Source organism: Planococcus citri, chromosome 5 (genome assembly GCF_950023065.1).
Source record: "Planococcus citri chromosome 5, ihPlaCitr1.1, whole genome shotgun sequence".
Lineage (NCBI taxonomy): Eukaryota > Metazoa > Arthropoda > Insecta > Hemiptera > Pseudococcidae > Planococcus > Planococcus citri.
The window spans coordinates 37,539,566-37,559,776 of record NC_088681.1 but is presented as its reverse complement, the minus strand read 5'-3'; the positions used below and the strand labels follow the sequence as shown (position 1 = coordinate 37,559,776).

The 20,211-nt window shown below is 32.7% G+C and overlaps 1 protein-coding gene across 5 annotated transcripts in view; it reads right to left on the bottom strand.

Annotated features, from left to right (window-relative positions):
• Positions 1-20,211, bottom strand: part of LOC135847985 (FERM and PDZ domain-containing protein 4) — a 192,751-nt gene that overhangs the window by 78,168 nt on the left and 94,372 nt on the right. The window contains exon 1 of one of the 5 annotated variants that reach the window (XM_065367746.1): positions 18,858-18,886. The exons of the other annotated variants lie outside the window; for them this stretch is intronic. Within the exon in view, the coding sequence (XP_065223818.1) occupies positions 18,858-18,871 (14 nt within the window). The 5' untranslated portion in view covers positions 18,872-18,886. Of the gene's footprint in view, positions 1-18,857; positions 18,887-20,211 lie in introns of those variants that run through there. 5 annotated transcript variants of the gene reach the window in all.

Below are 20,211 nucleotides of genomic sequence, written 5' to 3'. Positions count from 1 at the left end.
AAAAAAATATCCAAAATTTAAAATTTCAATTTACTCGGTTGAATTTTAGAAAATTCAAACTATTCAAACGAAGATTATATCAACAACAAGAGGGTTATGAGGAGTGCATTTTAACCCAAATTATTTCATTTCTCTACTCGATAAAAAAAATTTGCTCACAAGAGCAGTATCCTAACTATGGCACAACATTTTTTGATCTGGACAAAACTACATAAAAATATATCACCAGCTAGAATTTCAAGTGCTAAAGTGCATTTTTTGATTTTTGGTGAATTTTTGAAAATGAAATTTTCAACAAGAAAAAGCGAAAAAATCAAAATTTTATCAAATTGATCCAGAAAGCTAAAATTTGGTATAAAACGGTTTTGAACTATTTTCAGCAGTTCTGGAGTCTCCAGAAGATTTTATAGAAAGATGAAATTGCCACAAAATTTTACAAAAAATGAAGTTAAAGAGTCAAATACCACACACTAGACCAATTATTGAGTATTTTTCCAAAACCGACGTGTGCCAGATCTACATATTAGAGCTCCCAAAAATCGAATTTGTGAAATTACAATTTGATGAAATTAAAATAATCATAATAGATAGATAGGTTTTTTTGTTGATGTGATAAATTCATTTTTGAAATTAATTTTGGCCTCGTCTAATAAAGAGTGTTCTTTTGAGGGAAGGAAATTGACATTCGAAATTTCAAAAAACATTGTGTTAATGTGAAAATGTTTGTTTTCAGTAACGAAAAATTCAGTTTTGAGTGTATTTTGACCCCATCTTATGAAAAGCCTTTCTTTGAGGGACCACAATCTAAAGGTTTGAAAAATATTGAACTTTGTATCAATATTCATTTTTTCAAACACTGCATCCATTTTTGAACCCATTTTGACCCTACCTATAATAAAGAATTCTTATCAATCCCACTTCCTTGTAGAGATGAAAATGAACAATTGCGAAAAACATTTTTCTTATTCAAAATCCCCCCTCCCCCCCCCCCCCCGATGTGAGAACAAAAATCTCAAACTTGAAAAAATATTATGTTGAGTAATAAAATGTATATTTTTATATTTTTTCTATGACTGAATTCATTTGTGGGCAAACCGAAAAATCGAAAAAATTCTACTTTCATTAAGAACAAAATATTGAAGTAGAATTTTTTCGATTTTTCGTCTTAATTAAGTATGTGGTCGTACATAAAGAGAAATACTCTCGAATTCATTCATGAGCTCATTTTGATCCCCATCTCATGAAAAACGATCTTTTTGAAAGGGAAAAAATCTAAAATTTTGAAAAATGTCGCATTTGATAGGTATAAAAATTTGAACTTGAATTGCACTATTCATTTAGAGTTTGCAAAGGTCGAATTTCATTCACGCCCCTCTTGGAAAGAATTTTTTCAAGTTTGAAAATCCAAAAACCTGCAGCTGAAAACAATGGCGAATAAGAATTTTTTCAAAGCTGTAAAATCCAAGAATCTGCTGAAGGCTCTAGAATGACTTAAAATTATCATCAATCGATTCACAAAAGACAATCGAAAATAAGGTATTATCCAAATTTCAGTTTTTTGAATCAATTGGATCAAATGAGATCAATTTGAAATTCAAAAATCATTCAAAAATCGAAAAAATAAATTCAGCCTCCTGATATTTGGTTTGGTGATTATTTTGGTGTGTGCTTTTTCAATGTTTCCGTGTTCGGTTAAAAAAAATTTCCGTCCATTGTGAGAGCTCTCTGGTCTCTAGTAAGAAATTTGATTCAAACATTGACACATCATGTTTAAAAAATAAAAAAAATAAAAATTTTTGTAGCTACAAAAAATACTTATAAAAATTTTAATAGTTCAATTTTCTCATTCTGTTATCTCTTACCTCGTCAAAGAATGCTTAAACAAGACATTTTTTTCAAATTCCTCATTTTTTTAAAGAAAATAATACTGTAAAGAAATAATAATTTATCAAAAAATTTGTTGCATGTGGAATTTTTACAAGATTACACGATCGCTAAACCGCCGAACGATGTCAACTTTTTACTCACCCATCTTCATTTATTCTATTACCAAATCACTCCTTTAGAAAAAAGTTGGTACTCACCTGAAACAAAAATAAAATAAATTTGAGATTAGATTTAGGTATATAGGTATTTTACAAGAACAACTTTATAATTAGGTATTCAAAAACAGCTGCATTCAAAGTGTATACGAGTAATTTTATTTTGATTTTTTTCGAAATTTGCAATAATTTTCGTATCAATTTTTCCAACTTTCCATCAGTTTTATTTCATGCAGTTTCCTCAGTGTTTCGAACAATCCTCGCAATATTTCAATCCACTCTGATCATATTCCATTCCCATTCGTTTTTTCTACAATTCAACGATTTTCATGTAAGTAAGTACCTACTACCTAGTTAAGTACATTCAATTTTGTCACCTATAGTGTTTGGATTTAAAAAGTAGTCAACTTTTCACATACCTTGTCTTGTACCTACATACAATTTTTTTAGTATTTCAAGCGTACTTCCAACATTCTACGCATTCTAATTTAATTAAACTTATTTCATTAAATTTTACATGTTTTTTTCCTTTAGAAAAAGTCATTTTATCGTAACTTATTTCATCAACTGTTTCTCGATTTTCAACTAAGTTTACAAAGTAAGTGAAGTATGTACTTCATTTTTTAAAATTTTCTGTAATTTGAAGAACATTACTTTTTAAATCGTATTACATTTTTTTGTTCTTTTTAAACGATTTCTGCATCAATTTTCCGAGTTTTATGTCATTAACGTACAAAACTTTTTGATTCAATTTTTCTCTAATGAATCGTAGGTAGGTACCTGATTAGATGATTACAGATTTTTACTTGATAAATTACGCTCGGTCGTGGATCTCGTCGTATTGCCTGTACATGATAGCGACACCGAAGTATGGTAGTTCGCAGTAAAGAGAAGGTAAAGGCGAAAGCACAAGCCAGGGCAAGGGAATGAAGGAAGGCAGAAACCAAGTTTACATAAAATTAAGCACTGAGAGCTCGAGATAAGATAGTAGAACAGAAAGCTTTGCATGTAAACATCGAACGTGAATGGTATTACAAAGAAGTGTCTATGTACCGGTGGTTTTATGGTATAAAACTATAAAATAAGATCGAAACTCGACCGGAATACTGATACGTGTCGCGATTTTGCTGACAGTGCGCGGACAAGGTCGTAACTTGGCCTCGGTAACCACCGATAAAAGCTCCGGCTCTGGCTCCGGTGTCGATAACCGATATGTTTACGTAGTAAAAGTACCTCTACCTACATCTTGTTATTTTCCATTCATTAATTGACTAAATGCACGTGGTAGTTTACCTTTGCTTTTTTCATTATAATGAAACGTTGGGTTGAGTACGCTCGTCGTCGTCGTCGGTGCTCTTTTTTACTTCGATGTCGATATTCGCGTAAATAAATTTTATATACCATCGATATCGTCTTTATCGAGGTAATAAAAATTCGTCTTCGGGGTGCCAAAAGAGGGCATGTTTTTGTCGCGTACTATTTTACGATTCACGTGGCGATGATTAGAAAAGATTGGGTATTTTTTAATAGAATTTTCAAGGTCGAGGTTACCGGCAATGTTACCGTTATCTTTTCCTCCGAAGTTGGACCATCCCGCCTTTGCTCGAAAAAGCTTATCGTTCTGATAAAAGTTATACGCCAAGACGATGTTGTCGTCGTCGTCGTTGGCGGAAATTTACGGTAATTTCTCACATTAATGATGTAACGTTGCGAGCTCGTTTTTCGCACATTTCGGTCACACGCTCTTCTCGTATACTCGTAGTACGTATACCCACTACCCAGTTCTCACTCAGCATATAGTCAGATGATAAGAGATGAAGCGTTATAAAATACGTGTGAGAAGACAGCCGCCCCCTCGTGTTACGCCCTTGCCCCCCTTCCCCCCAATTTGGCTGCCAGTTCTACCTTTTATAATCTCGAGACGTATAACATATCCATACGAGTAGGTACGAGTATAAAGGCGCTACGACAATGTAGAATTTTGTGTTGAATACGTTAGTCTCGCTAAGAAAGTATAACACCACGAATAATTAATTACGCGAATTATTTCCACATGTCAAAATACCGCCGTACCATTTAATCCAACAATCACGAACGTGTAACGTTAACAAATCGTTGTTTACGGATGATATGATTATTTTGAATGCCTAATGTAAGTAGTAAGTACGTACAAATGGGTACTAGCGAGGAGCATTCTCGACGCAATTTTTCTTACCCCAGGCTTACCATACTGCTCGTCTGCTTTCCCGAATACGAGTCGAATGTTGGCAGTGTGGTTTGTAAGTACAAATGGGTGTAATATCGTGCGGTATTTATAGGATTTCTTGAGAAAAATATTATCCAAAGGAGCGTATGTACGCTTATGTGTTTTGAAAATTAGGTACATAGCTGCTAAGATGAGTACCTACCACAGTGATAAATTTCTACAGAATAAGAAGAGGGATTATTTTGAACAATTTTATTACAAATTTTCAACCTTGAAAGAGTCGCATTATTACCAGTTTTTGAAAATGCAAAATTTTAAAAGCAATCAAACAGAAAACTTGGAGTGATGAAGGTATTTGCTGAATTTCGTTAAAATCTGCCTTCTGCCCCCTTTTTTTAGTTACACTAAAGTTTTTAAAAAAGAGCTCAAAAATTCAATAAACATTACAAAAAATAACAATTTATTTTCTGAAATGGAAAAAAGACGCAGAAAAATAGAAATAAAATATTGATTAAACCATCATAAATAAGTAGGCTTTGATTGTAAAAAAAAAAAAACCACCAAATTCAGTACAGAGCTACAAAATAAGTTATTCCGAAAATATTGTTTTTTTCGGTATAACTCTTCTAATCCAACTTAATTTAGGAAAAATTGCGTAGTTCCAAGAAGTAGAATAAGTATGAGATTCTTCAGGGTGGTTTTAAAAATATTTGCCAAAAAGTTCAAAAGTTCAAAGATGAGCTTTTTCGAAGGGGTCACTTTTTTTTGAAAGCTCAAATTTCAAAAGCTTGTCAAATTTTGGAGCAACAAAACTTGAGATTCTTGAGAGTAGTTTCAAAAATATTTAGCAAAAAGTTCAATGACGGCTCGATTTTTTTTGAAAGCTCAATTTTCAAAAGCTTGTCGAATTTCGGAGCTACAGAATTTGAGATTCTTGAAAATAGTTTCAAAAAATATTTTCCAAAAATGTCAGAAGTTCAAATGTTGAGCTTTTTTGATGGCTCAGCTATTTTGAAAGCTCGAATTTCAAAAGCTGGTCAAATTTTGGAGCTACAGAATCTGGGATACCTGAGAGTAATTTTAAAAATATTTTCTAAAAATTTCAAAAGTTCAAATGTTGAGCTTTTTTGATGGCTCAGTTTTTTTAAAAGCTCAATTTTCAAGAGTAAGTCAAATTTTGGAGCTATAGAATTTAAAATTCTTGAGAATAGTTTCAAAAATATTTTCCAAAAATTTCAAAAGTTCAAATGTTGAGGTTTTCTGATGGCTAAATTTTTTTTTGAAAGCTCAATTTTCAAAAGCTTGTCAAATTTTGGAGCTATAACATTTCAGATTCTTGAGAAAAGTTTCAAAAATATTTTCCAAAAATGTCAAAAGTGCAAAGTTGAGCTTTTATCGAAAACTCAATTTTCAAAAGCTTACCAAATTTAGGAGCTACAGAAGTGAAGATTCTTAAACGTAGGTAAAATCAAAAATAATTGCCTAAAATTTTTCAATCTCTCAATGTTGAACTTTTTTTGATGACTCGGGTTTTTTGAAAACTCAATTTTGTAGGGGGGGGGGTGTATATGGAGTCCCACAGTTTTGGTCAAAATGCAAAAAAATGTCAAATATCGTGTGACTATTTTTTCATACGTTTTAGAGAACGCTAAATACGAATATCAGCACTCATTATTTTGATTAGACCCCTCCAAAACATGCACGAAGAGTTGAAGATGTAGATTTTCTTACACAAAAAGGTAGGGAAAAATATTTTCAAAAAGTTGTACGAAAAAACAATTTTTATAGGTACATAGGTATCTAAAAAATCGATTCTTGGAAAAGTTACTAAATTTTGATCAATCGTTGATTTAAAAAGAACCAAAAATTAAGGTTTTATTTTTGAAGCAATTCTGCAAGCTCACAAGCCCAGCATCTACTTACGTAATTGATCATCAAATTAGCTTTCGATGTTCTCCATTCTCCAAAAAATCAGGGTCTGACAAAATTACCCTTTCTGTCCCCTCTTTTTCGCTATCCTGTTCTCAAGTCATCAACATTTTACTGTGCACTGAAGGGTTAGTCAAATTTGAAATCAGTTCACGAAAAATTGTATCCACCTCGTATTGTACCCATAATTATGTTCAATTGTGATATATTCTATGAGCATAATGTTATAGTACCTAAGTACTTAATACGACTATTATCGATCTTTTTAATGTACCGTATTTATTTATTTATTTATTTATGTTTTGAGCTGTTTCTCGCAAGAACATGTAATGAGGATATGAATAGAAGGACGTAGTTGACAGCTGAATTTACATTTTGTTCCACATTTCACCTTCGTTTGAATTTTTTTCAATCGTGCAGAAAACACGGTCGTCTTTGCTGATGAAAAATTAAATCGAAACAAGCAACGATAATGAGTATCTTTAATTTGACTTTATCTGAAATTTTGTCACCAAATCCGAAATTTGAGTTGGGAACTTGAGGATTAAAATTGAAAATTTTCATTACAATTTTGACAAAAAACATATCTCTAAATCATTTTTGAAAAAAAAAGAAGAAATATTGCTTGTTAAAGGAACGGTTTAACGATTTGTTTTAAATAAATTAAGATAACATGTCAACGATTTGCATAATTTATTGCAGGGTTCGAATTTCAATGTTTTAACGACTTTGTTTAGCTATACGAGACAATATAAAATTGAATTAAGTACCTATTTCTGTTTTCTCAAAAAGACTAAAATTCTAGCTATAGTAAAAAAAAAAAAAAAAAAAAAAAACTTAAGACGTCTAACAGGCTGAAATTTGAATAGTTTACCCCCCTCCCCATCTATCAAAAGTACAAAATCAAATCAATAGCCATATTTACTCTTCTGAAAAATACGCCCAGACCTTGGAAAAAATTTGGATACGAGTCGAACGAGCCTTCTTTTAGTATTCAGACGATCTCCAAGAATTCACGATATACTTAGGGAAGCGTTACGTTAAATGTTAACGAAATCTAGACGCGATCTCAACGACGAAGAAGGAGAATTTTTCCATCGATACTTTTATTAGCTGCGAATTTCACGCTCAACCTTACATCACATCTCGGTGTAGTACCGCGAGTTCGCTCGTACGGCATCGTATTTGAATGTAAATTGAACCCATTTTATGTTCGGAATGTTGTTGCATTCGATTGAAAAATTCGTAATTGATTTCGAACCCCCTTTTTTTGCGTTATCTCCTGCGACAGCAACTATTCGTACTACACGTACCTACGTCGTACATCTACAGTCTATATAGACTGTACTCAACTCATACCATATAGGAAGAGAGAAGGAAATGCACACGTATGAAATATGTCATCATCGATTTCCATCTGTGGTTCTATGTATATTCCCAGTTTCCCAGGACGTGAAATTTCATTAGGCTTTGTGTACGCGAATTAGACAAACGGTTAATGGAATAAAAAATTAATTATGCCACAATATACTCGTAATACGCAGATAGGTTACGTATCGTATTTTTAATGCTACAGTCGTCGTCTACCATTCGCATTGTGTCTCAATTTCCACCTATGTTTGTTGCATTATTAAAACGTCATAGTTTTTTTATACCTTCACAGCGTATAAATTTTAAACTAGCTCGCGATATGTTGAAATACTACCATCACTAAAATTTGAGCTTTATAGAGGAAAAAATTGATGAAATATGGATTCGATAAACTTCTCGAATAAGTAGGTAATTCAGCAAAAATTCAACATTCATTGACCATAAAATGGACAAAGCGTTGAAAGTTCATCTTCAACTCATCAAAAATCTGTCAATTTTATCTGACAACAAACCATGAATAGGTATTCGATTTCACTTCTCGAAATTTTATCGATTACTCTTTTTCCAGGTTGGTTTTTCCTCCACTCGATTTATAAACGAGTCGAATACTCAGCTAGCAATAAGAGAGCTGAACAAAATCTGGAGATCTCGTAATGCTTGAGATAGCGAATTCAATACACAAACTACGACATTGCCTCGTAATAAACGCAGAAGGTGGGTAAACTTTCAGTTTAATATCGAAAGAGGTATAGCTTAGAGCGTGGAATACATAGTAAACGAGTAATATCTACTAAAGTTTAGTACCTTACTTGCTACGTACTACGCGAAATGGGGAAAAAATTTCACAGGTACCATCATATTAGGTAAGTAGTACCTTATCTTTGAAACGGTTTGTTTGATCAATGTCTGCTTTGTTAAGATTTTCGCCTGCTTGGTAAGATTTCATTTACATTTAATGCACAACCCGGTATAATACGTAGGTAGTTAAATACAAATGAAACTTTTGCTAAGGCGAACAAGACGACGTTATCGTAACTACAAAACACATACCTACTATTTACTCGTACAGTATACGCTAAAAAGGCTGTTAGTGGTGAAATTTTCAACAACGCAGAGTTAACAATGGTAAAAATTAAGTTGCTCGATTTCCAGGCACCCTACGTCGACAATTTGAAACCACAGCGGGCAAAAAATCGTATAAAATTTCCAAATGTCAACTCGACAATGAAATCAAAACAGACATAAGGAAAGGATCGAGGTGTTTCGCAATCATTGTAATGTTTTCCGATGAAGATGCTCCAAACACCCGAAACCAAAACGAGGAAGAATATGATTAAAAGGACTCGCTGTGACGTCGCATACTATCGCAGCACTAAAATGCCAATTTGTGAAAAGGCACATTAGCCAGAAAACGCGAAAAAAGAGCATTGTCGTTAAAAGTATACGAAACGAAATTGTGTCGGAATTAGATGAAAGGACGAATTTAAAATGGGAAACCTTTAAATTACCGATGGTGCGAAAAATCCTTCCTCTCTAGTCGCTATTTTATTCTCCATTTAGGTCGCAATATAATTGTTTTTTCTTAAAACTTGTTAAAGGAAGCGGAGAAACGAGAGTTTTGTCGTTTCAATTTTTTTTTCTTCTCTTGTAGCTATCTTTTTTCTTAGTACCAGAGATTTTCGGTGTAAGAGGTTGATTTCATGTGCTGAGTTCTTCGAGAGCTAACTTAATCTTCGATTAAGATGGTTTTTCACAGTGTCACTTCGTTGTGTCTTTCACCTTTTTTTTTACTCTCGACGATAACGAACAAGGTATAAAAATTTTATAGTTATGATGGGAAATAAAACATCCAAAATTTTTACACCAACCTGACATTTTGAAGGATAATCCGACAGTGAAAATAATTTCAACTTACACCGAAAAAAACACCCGGTTTCACAAAGAAAGCAGGTAAACAGCAAGGTATCAAAAAACATGGATAGGTATAAGAAAGGCAAATAAAAGAATAACACTAACTACAAATTTTTACTTTTTTTTCAACGTGAAATTAAATTCTTTCAAATCAGGACAGGGATTTTTTCAACTACAAATATATAAGAGAAAAGTGAACTATTGAAAGTTCAAAAATTATACATACGTACCTACCATCTTTTCAGAAAATTAGTTCCAAATAAAAAGTAGCAAGTTTAGGGTGGTCCTTAACTACATGGTAAAAAAAAAATGTGCGATTTTTTCCGCTCCCACCCCCTAAAGTGGTGACCTCGGGTGAGAAAATAATTCCCTATTTTTTATTTTTTCCATTTTCGAAAAATTCGGGCTGCGGTGGGCCCCTCAATTTTCAAAAATTTGGAAAAAAACCAATTCAAAGAAAAATTTTTAAAATTTCAAAATTTCGAGTTCCATTGTCTCTAAAAGGTCCCTTGTGAGTAAAATAGACTCTCATGACGATTTTAGCCCCCTCCCATTAAAACCAAGCTGACCCCACCAGAAAAGCCAAACTACAAATTTCAGTTATTCTGGTGGGGTCAGCTTGGTTTTAATGGGAGGGGGCTAAAATCGTCATGAGAGTCTATTTTACTCACAAGGGACCTTTTAGAGACGATGGAACTCGAAATTTTGAAATTTCAAAAATTTTTCTTTGAATTAGGTTTTTTTCAAATTTTTGAAAATTGAGGGGCCCACCGCAGCCCGAATTTTTCGAAAATGGAAAAAATAAAAAATAGGGAATTATTTTCTCACCCGAGGTCACCACTTTAGGGGGTGGGAGCGGAAAAAATCCCAACTTCAAAAATAAGGACCACCCTAAGCAAGTTGTTAGAAGACTTGGTAAAAATTTTGCCTACTGGCGCAGAACTCATTATCCACCAAAAGCATTCAAAAAATGTGAAAGAAATTAAATTAAGTATTTTAAATTTTGGTTAAGAATAAGTTTTTGCGCCAGGTGATGACATTTTTACCATATCTTTTGACATTTTTACCATATCTTTTAACAATAATTTTAGACTACTCCAATTATTGCATATTATTTAATTTTACAAGACTTCCAAAAACTGAAAAAATGGCCAATTTCTGATACTTTCAGTTATATATAAGTAAATTTTCAAGTATAAGCCTGGCTTTTGAGAACTTTGAACAATCAATGAATCGCTAAAATGACATAATTATAGATACTTATGTCAAACTCTCATAAATTATTTTCTGAAATTTTTTTAAGCTTTTAGAAACTTGAAAAAATGCTGTCGAGTACCTGAAATTATGTCAAGAGATTCAGTTCAACTTTAAAAAACTCTGAAAAATCTCATCAAATTTACATCAATATTTTGGGAACTTCAATTACTGGTAGTTTTTGAAAAGTTACAGGTAATTTAGGCTGGAATTGTTGATAAATTACTTACAAGTAATTTTTGGTAGGTTACAAGTATTTTTTGTAAAAAAAAAACAGTAATTACTGGTGAATAACTGGTAATTACTTGTAACTTCTGGTACATTACTGATAATTTTTAGTAATTTCTGGTAAGTTAATGGTAATTTACTGGTAATTTTTGGTAAATTACTGGTAATTTTTGGTAAATTACTAGTAATTTTTGATAAATTATTGACAGTTTTCGGTAAATTACTGGTAATTACCAATTTTTGGGAAATTATTGGTAATATTCAATTTTACTGTTATTAGTAAATAAAATAAATTACTAAACAGAGCATGGTGGGTTGAAAGGTGCATTGAATTCTTCAATGGATTCAAACATAAACTGATGAAAAATTCAAACTTTCTAGTTTTAATTATCCAAAAAAAGCACACTTCTGATCCCATTTAAATTACAATCACGTTCAAAGACACTACCTAATAGTGAGATTTTTAAAATTAAATGTCTCAAAATCTAGAAAATATGGCTTTTAGAAGAAGTCTCAACTCTGAATATTTTTTCTACTGTGTATTCAAAGTTCAATTTCAATGAAATAAGTATAGGTACCAAAACATATTTTGAGGGTCACTTTCCACAACAAAAAATAAATAAGTTAGGTTAATCTTGAAGAGTGCGATTGAGCAGCTACAACAAACTCTAGGAATCTTTTTTTCAGATCATATTCAACTACCAACATGTTTACAAGGCCAATTCTAAAACGAACAAAATTAATTTTTCTTGATATCGGTGTTGTTTTTTTTTGGAAAAATTTGCCCACTCCCCAATTTGTTCCCCACTTTTGTCAAAATCAAGTCTCCAAACATGATTTTAATACAAAACTGACAAGAAATGTGGTTTTCTGAGATGTAGGTAACTCGTATTTTGATTTTTTCTATCAATTTATGTGATTTTTTGTCGATTTTGGAAATTCAATAGGTACCCTTCAGAATATCCAATTTTCCGTTTGAACAGCTTATTATTTATTTTTTCAAGTGCTATCTCGCGAGTTCCACCATGGTTTTGATTAAAAAAGAAAATCAGTAACATTTTCGATGAGAATAACCAAAAAGGCATTTCAAAAGTCACTGAAAAAACAAAACAAAAATTTCCAAAAAATAAAGGAAATATTTTCATATTAGCAGTTCCATTTCTATGAGCAGATGAAAGTGTAATTTGTGCGAAAATTACTTATGTACTTTACAACTTGAAAATGGTCGAATACTTGAATTTTGATTGCCAACAGTGCTCAAACATAATAAAAAAATCTCGATTCCTTTTTTCTTTTCAAAATGACGTATAATTTTTTCGGTACAATATTTCATTTTACGACGAAAATTTACAAATCATTGAGTAAATGTGCCCTTAACGTTCTCAACTGTATACGAAAAAGGAGCCATTTTCGGAGAATTTCGCATAATATTTCATCGTTTATAAGTAAATTCGGATAGGTACATGAAAAAAACTCAGCTCGTGTGGATTTTAAAACGACTTAATAAATTTACCATTGCACAGTTGCAAATCACTCGAGGTTGAAAATAGGTACCTCCGAATGAAATCCAAATCCACTAAAACGCAGAAAGTTATTTTTAAAGGCCAATAAATTGTATCAAAAAGTTGTAAACCAATATTTGAGGCCGGTAAAGCTCCGGTACACGGGTAAGTAACAACGTATATACGTAAATGCGAAAACAATAGTAATAAATTATACTATACGCATTCGGCATCACGTAGATTTTAGCTAAAATATAATATTTTAACGGTATCGCAGCTTAATGTAACCGCAACACTACTAATTCACTCGCTATTTAGTTTCATTTTGCGAGATAATTAACAAATTACGATGGTAAACGCCATAGTCACACGATATATCGCAAGCTGCAAAATACACAACATTGCCGAGCAGGGGCAAGTATCACTTGAAACTATTTCTAACTATACACGAATCCGACAAAATATCACATTACTCTCATCTGCTACAACTTTTTCGATGTTGAAAAATTCGCTCGATATCAATCACATACCTCAAAAGCTATTGCAATAAGGTTAGCTACCCGGCAGAAGGCAGAAAACGTGGTTATACTACACCACGTATACCTCCCTACATATATCTCATATGTCGTATAGGTGTAGGTATGTAAAACACCCGCACAGTATTCTAGATTTAATTAAGCCAAGCATAATTAAATTACTATATAGGTAGGTATTTGGTAACGATACCTTAATCAACATCAAACTGTCGTCTTCACATACTAATTACCCCACCAAAGTGTTTCTTTCATCTGAAAGAGTAGGAAATACTTTCGATAATTTCAACTCTAGCTTGTTTTTTGAGCTTGCAGAAGGGAAAGTTCATCAAACTTTTTTTTCGGTTATCACATCCACTCATCACTTATACCCATTCAGCTATTCTCCTGTCTACGAAATCGTCACCGTTAAACTTTAAGTAATATTAAAGACTTTCAGTATCAGTTGAGTAACAAAAAATGCAACCGTGTATGATAAAAAACTTTCCAAAAAAAAACTACCATCGAAATTTCCTTCTTCCTTTTTATTTTATTAAGTATCAAATTTATAAGTCTCTGCTTATGTTGTAAATAAAACTACGAGGTCACAAAAGGTCGCTCTATATCGTTGCCAAATGCGTTTTAAACTAAGATCCATCGGTTATATAGGTGTACCTACGCTAGAAAACGCCCAAACACCGAACCAATACCATTTGGCAATAAATTTTTCACACTCGATAGTATTTATTCCATTAACGTCCCAGATACCTGAAAAATATTATCAAGCGGACTCGCGTGTTTGTTAGCAACATATTCGGTGTGCAAAAAGTAAAAAATTTCTAAACTTACACCTTTAATCGCACCTTTTCGAGGTAATTGCGAAATCAAATCGATGCCCAAAGGAGAAAAATTACCCATTAAAAGGAGCTCACGGTATAATAAATTATAAGACTAGAATCATATATGTAGTAGGAAAACCTTTTAAGGAAATTTCTTACGTCGTGCATTTTCAAAATGGAGAATCTTAAAGAGAGAAAAATACAAAACTGGTCAAGCGTTATAGGCTCTAGAATTCTGGATCGTCCATTTGTGATAGTTTTTCATGTGGATAACCATATTACCAATGCTTGCATATAACCTTTTTTTTTTCAAATTTAATGGCGTGCATTTCATACTTACGTTTCCAGGATACACATTAGGTTGGATCGTAAAATAAAAGTCGAGGATTGTAACCAAATTCAGCGGAGACTTTTATTTTGAGTTAAAAGTCACGCCGAAAAAATTTCAGCTCTGAAGATGCCCCTTGGAAGAGAGTTAGGGGTTCACAAAGAGGGGAAATTTTTGAAAAAAGCGTGGTTTTTTCGCTGCAGCCGTTACCTACCCTGTTTTGGGAAAATGACACAATTTCAAAAATGGTACATATTTGGGATTCTACGTGAACCTAGACCAAGTCATGAAAACCAAAGAACACTTTCAAGGTTCTACTGAGCGACTGAACATTTTAAAATCGCTTATTTTAAAGTAAATTCAAGTTTTGAAAATTGTTTCTTCCCAACTACATATACTTACATATTTCGCAATAATTATTCCAAACAATCAAAAGATATCATTTCTAAATTCTGAATCCGGAAAAATATTTTGCAATAATCTTAGAATATTTTGTTCAAAGGGAATAATTATCTACACAGGTGCAAATTTTTTGGTCATTAGATTTCAAAATATCTAAAAAAATTGTTAACTTTTGGCTAATTTTTCTTATTCAAAAAATAAGTTGAAAATGACAAATTTCTGTACAGAAAACTTTGTGAGCTCTTTAAACACAACGCCAGTGTTTATTAAAAATTAAAATTATATTACTTAGGTAGGTTGAAACCTGCAAAAGGCACTTCATCGACACCTTCCCATTCTACTGTGAAAACTTGGACAACCCAGTTTACTTTGAAGGAGCTACAGGCTGTCCTACATATGAAAGATCATGTAACACATCAAATTGGAAAAATAAGCCTGAAAATGCACTTTTTTGACTCTGGAGAGGGGTCAACTGGTGTCGGAAGGTCAAAACCTGCAAAAGGCACTTCAGGCACATCCTCTCATTGTACTGTAAAAATTTGGACCTTCTAATTGTAAGTCAATTCGGAGGGGTTGTAGGCTTTCCTAAAAGTCGAAAAACGTGTAAAATTGTCCAAAAATCCACTTTTTGACTCTGGAGAGGGGTCAACTGAGGTCGAAAGGTCAAACCCTGCGAAAGGCACTTCTGGCACATCCTCTCATTGTACTGTTAAAATTTGGACCTTCTAGGTCAATTCGGAGGGGTTGTAGGCTATCCTTAAAGTCGAAAAACATGTAGTCCAAAAATGCATTTTTTGACTCTGGAAAGGGGTCAACTCGGGTTGGAAGGTCGAAACCTACCACAGGCACTTCAGGCACATCCTCCCATTGTAGTGTAAAAATTCGGACCCTCTAAGTCAATTTGGAGGGGTAGCAGGCTCTCCTAAATGTCGAAAAAAACACGTAAAATAGCAGGAAAATCCACTAGGGTTGGAAGATTTAAACTTACAAAAAGCACTCGAAGTGGCACCCTCCCATTGTATGATGAAGATTTGAGCCCATAGGTCAATTTTAAGGGTGGGGGTCAATAGTAGGGGTAAAATAAGATTTTTTTCACTTCAATTCCGCCTTAAACGGGGTGGGAATGACCTAGAAAGCTGAAGTTTGGATATGACATTTGCAGGGGTGGTAGTGACCACTGGTATCATTTTGGACCCTTTTAATCCATTGGGAGCCAAAATATGCCCCGCCAAAGAAATTACCTTTCTACAATTTCCAACTTTGACCATCTCCACTCTCGGGGTCAAATATGGTTTTTTGAGAAAACCCTATTCCCCAAAGCTTGGATTTATTTGATCAATTAGAACAAGTTCCAAGGTATAAAATGTCGGACTGAAACATAAATATATTTGTTTGGGCTACTGCAATAGCTATCATTTTTTACAAAAATTTGTCTAAAAATGTGAAAAAATTACCTATGTGAAAATTATTAAAAAAAAAAAAAAAAAAATAGAGGATAAATTTGACTTGGTGAATGATTGAAACTGAAGAAAAATTGGTGACAGACTTCAAGAGAAATTATCGCAAATCATTTTCTAAGGTTAAATGAGCATAGATGTTAAGGCATTTCCGATGAAAATTTCACGAAAAACAATTCCCACGAACGTTTCAAAGAATTAAAAAAAGAAAAAAAGAAATTCGGGAACTAACCATTGTCATCAGCTACTAAACCTGTATAAAAATATTACAGCTATTCGATTTATACGCAAACTATGGACAGTATTACGAAAAAAACCAGCCAAACGAGGTTGAGAAGTAGATGGACTGGTTTTATAAACCCGTCAAACCAGTTTTTTCAGTACCAACCCACTGATGCAATGGTATACACAGATAGCTGTTTACACGCGAAACACAGCTAATAAAACTAGTAATTCTGGTTTTATAATGTACATACACGAAAAATAACCTCAAAATAAAAATTCAAACAGTATTTCATTTCTCGCTGCATTGTTTAAATTGATGCGTGTGTACCAATTTGATATACGAGTTGTTAATAATGATTCGTTGATTCCTAATGGAAAAATACCCCGCGAATACTTCTTCGCCCATTTAACCTCTCTTTAGAACCGTTTTACTGTAATATTCTCATACACACAGCATCGCGGTCTCGAGTTTTAAAAATCAAAGTACAATTTTTTTAATCGATATTGTACTCTTTTCAACTTTTAGCCTTACGCCAAAATAAATATAAAAGAAACCACTTTACGATACGTCAACTGGCTATAAATAGGTACTACAAAGTCAATATCTAACAGACGAATAGTCAGACACCAATTCAAACACAGCACATTAACCGTGTATTACGAACCATTTCCTTCGATATATTTTTCCAAAGTAATCGACCACTCTTTCGAAACGATACGACTTCATTTAACCACCTTCAAAGTTTTACAAGTAACGAAACCATTGCCATTGCCGCCGGAGAGAGATTTTTTCTTCAAACACATAAATCAACGTTTGAAAAACAATACTCTGGGTGAATCTGACAAACGAAGTTCAAGGCGTACTATTTAACGATAACCTTAACTCGAAAGCCAAACTAAGACCCTTGTGACACCTCGAGAAATATTATCGATTGGACACCCGACTGCGAATTCGAGATATTATAGCATAATACGAACAATACGTTAATTACTACGTCTAAACTTTTCTATACCCAATGATAAAAGACAAGATGGAATTTTTACTCGTCGAGTTAGCTTTTCGCTAAATTGGTAAGATTATTCCCCAATAGGAATTATACTCGATGAGAGCCTCTCATCTTCGCATTTATAATCTCAACAAGCTTGGCAGAATGAAAAAAAAAGTATACAAGGACAAATGATGGCGTTTCCGCGCAATTGACAGCTTCACTGGTACGTTTTCCACAAAAGCAATCAAATAACAGACAAAAGGATACTCTCCCAACTGAATTTACAAGTTCAAAGCGAAGTAGTATCACTTGACAGTGGCAAACATTTTCACAAAAGTTCCAAATAGCCGCAATAATTAATTTTTCGTCGTTTCATCGCTAAATACAGCGAAAACCACTTTTCGTATTAAAGAAAAGAAAAAGCCGAAATCAAGCAATGAAATCGTTTCATTGATGGTTAAGTATATAAAAAATTCGAGATTTTTTTTCTTTGTACATGGTAGGTAAGGTACCCAATTCCTATCGTTCATCTCGTTCCAAGGTTAACCAATCAATAACATCAAAAGAAATACTTCTTTTTGACTGATGAATTCCCATCGTTGGCGCAATTTTCTTGTAAACTAACCAACGACCCTAACGAGTAACAAATATTTTTTCAAAATTAAAAAACATTCTAACCACGCAAAGAAAAACAGAAATAACAATTACAAATGGCATTTGTAAAAAGGCCAAATACCCCGCATAAATATACAAAGAGGAAGTTGGCCTTAAAACGTTATTTTTTTGCATTTGATTTTCACCAGCAACGTTTAAATTGTTCAATTTCACCTTTTTTTTTTCAACGCGAATTTTTTTCCGGTTTCGCTATAAAAATTCCATCGCGTGTAAAATTAATGTTTTCACGCTTTGCTTAATTCCCAAAAACATTTGTATAAGTCGGAACTAAAGTGTACAATGGACGACGCATATCCCTTTGTGTAGTTTTTTTCCCCATGTACAGCAATAGCACTAGTATACACAGCATCATCGAAATGGCATTGCAATTAATATCAAACATCGAAGCGGGATTTTTTTCTCTCTTTTTAACTACCTTAAATGGCCCTAATTTCCAACAATTCGTTGTATTCGGCCAATTTACGATGGCGAACTTTCAAATGTGAAACGAAAACTTTCAAAGTTACTTTCTATACTAAGAGTACTTTCCAAGACCATAAAAGACAGCAGAAAAATAAGCTGTTTTATAAAACAGCTTGATTTTTTTCAATGCTATGTACCGCACGGTAAAGATTTTTCAAACCGACTAACAGTAAGTTGAGAAGTACACTTACATACAATTTCAAAAACTTTATAAAATCATCGACATTAAATATAGAGACACATAAAAGAAACTGAAATAGTTGGGTGTCAAGGCTACATGAGTTTTGTGGTGATCCCCTAATATGTTTGAATACTATTGGTTAAAAAATAGGTAAATAAATATACAACTGAATTTCATTTTTTCAATTTTTGGTAAATTTTTAAAAATTCAAAATTGGCCCATTTTTGATGCAAGAAATTGAAATATTCTGCAGATTGAGGTGACATGACAGGTGGTTTTAGGGAGTCAAAGCAATGCTTGGATGATTTTCAATTCAACATATGAATCATCAACACGTAACTTACCTACTTATAATCATGTTTCCATACTCTTAGGACAAAAATAATTCGCACTCACCTGAAACAAGAAAAAAATAAAGTTTCAATTACTAAAATGAGAATAATCTCAATTCTCAAGACTTGTATAAATTAAAAAAGTTTGCTCGAAAGAAGCGATGATGATTATTCTGATAAATCTTATTTGATGTATCAAAAAAAACATTTCGCATTCGAATGTCTTTGAGGGAAATTTCCATGGGACTTTCAAGGTCAATGAAATTCTCAATTTTAAATACAAACGCATATTATACTGATTGGCAATGTACTCAAAGAAAAATAAATAATCAGTAAAGGAGATTTTTAAACCAAACTTAGGGCTTGTAACACAATTTTTTCTTAAAAAAAAAAAAAAAAAAATGCTAACTCAAATAATCAAGAAAGTTTGAAAAAGTAACCAAAAATGATCCAAAATATGAGAAAAACATTTTAATGTAGAAAAAAATTACCAAAAAAATCAGAACTTTGAATTAAATTTAACGTAAACAAAAATCACGAAACAAAACATTACAATTGAAATCAAACAAAGAAACTCAATCGAGACTTGGAAAATTTCAGCATAAGCAGAGTTTTTGTTTGAAAATTATTTGCAAAAAGTTATAGTAAGTAAGTACCTACTTTTTCGGCATTTTTGCCAAAAAAAAAAGTGAAACCAAGTATTTCACAACTTTATGGCAAAAAAACGAGTTTTTCGACCAATTTTTGAAAAAAGAGGCTTTTTAGCAACTATGATAATAACTAGCAAAACGTAAGGTTTTTTGTAATTTTTGGTAAAATAGTAAAACTATTTTCAGAAATTTTCAGCAAAACAAAGATGTAACTAAAAGTTCCAGTTAGGTACTTGAAAAATTAACGAGTACGATCCCCGCATATTTCGAATTGAATAATCAATACTCACAACATCACCCTCCCTTCCCCTTCTGTTTTCAAAATTATGTAGGTATGTAAAAAATAACAGAGAATCGAATGCGGGATTCATCACAAAAAGGGCCTATTGCTCCATATGCCCTTCTTGAATTGAACCCTCAACTGTATCAATCGAGAAGGTCATTCCAGATTTTAAAATCACATGAGTTTCTTAGTTTTTTTTCCATTTCATAAAATTTAATTTTATCTAATTTTTAATTTTTTACTTACTGCAATAAACAAATTTGGAAAGTAGAAAGTTGAGATTTTTTTATTTTTTCAATTAAAAAGATTAAAACCCAGAAAAATAAGTAAACAGCAATTTGAAAGAGAGACTTTGAGGTTGCAGTTCCTCCATAACTGACTTCACAAGGTCTAAAATATTCATCTAAACTTGTTGAATTTTCTCATATCTTTT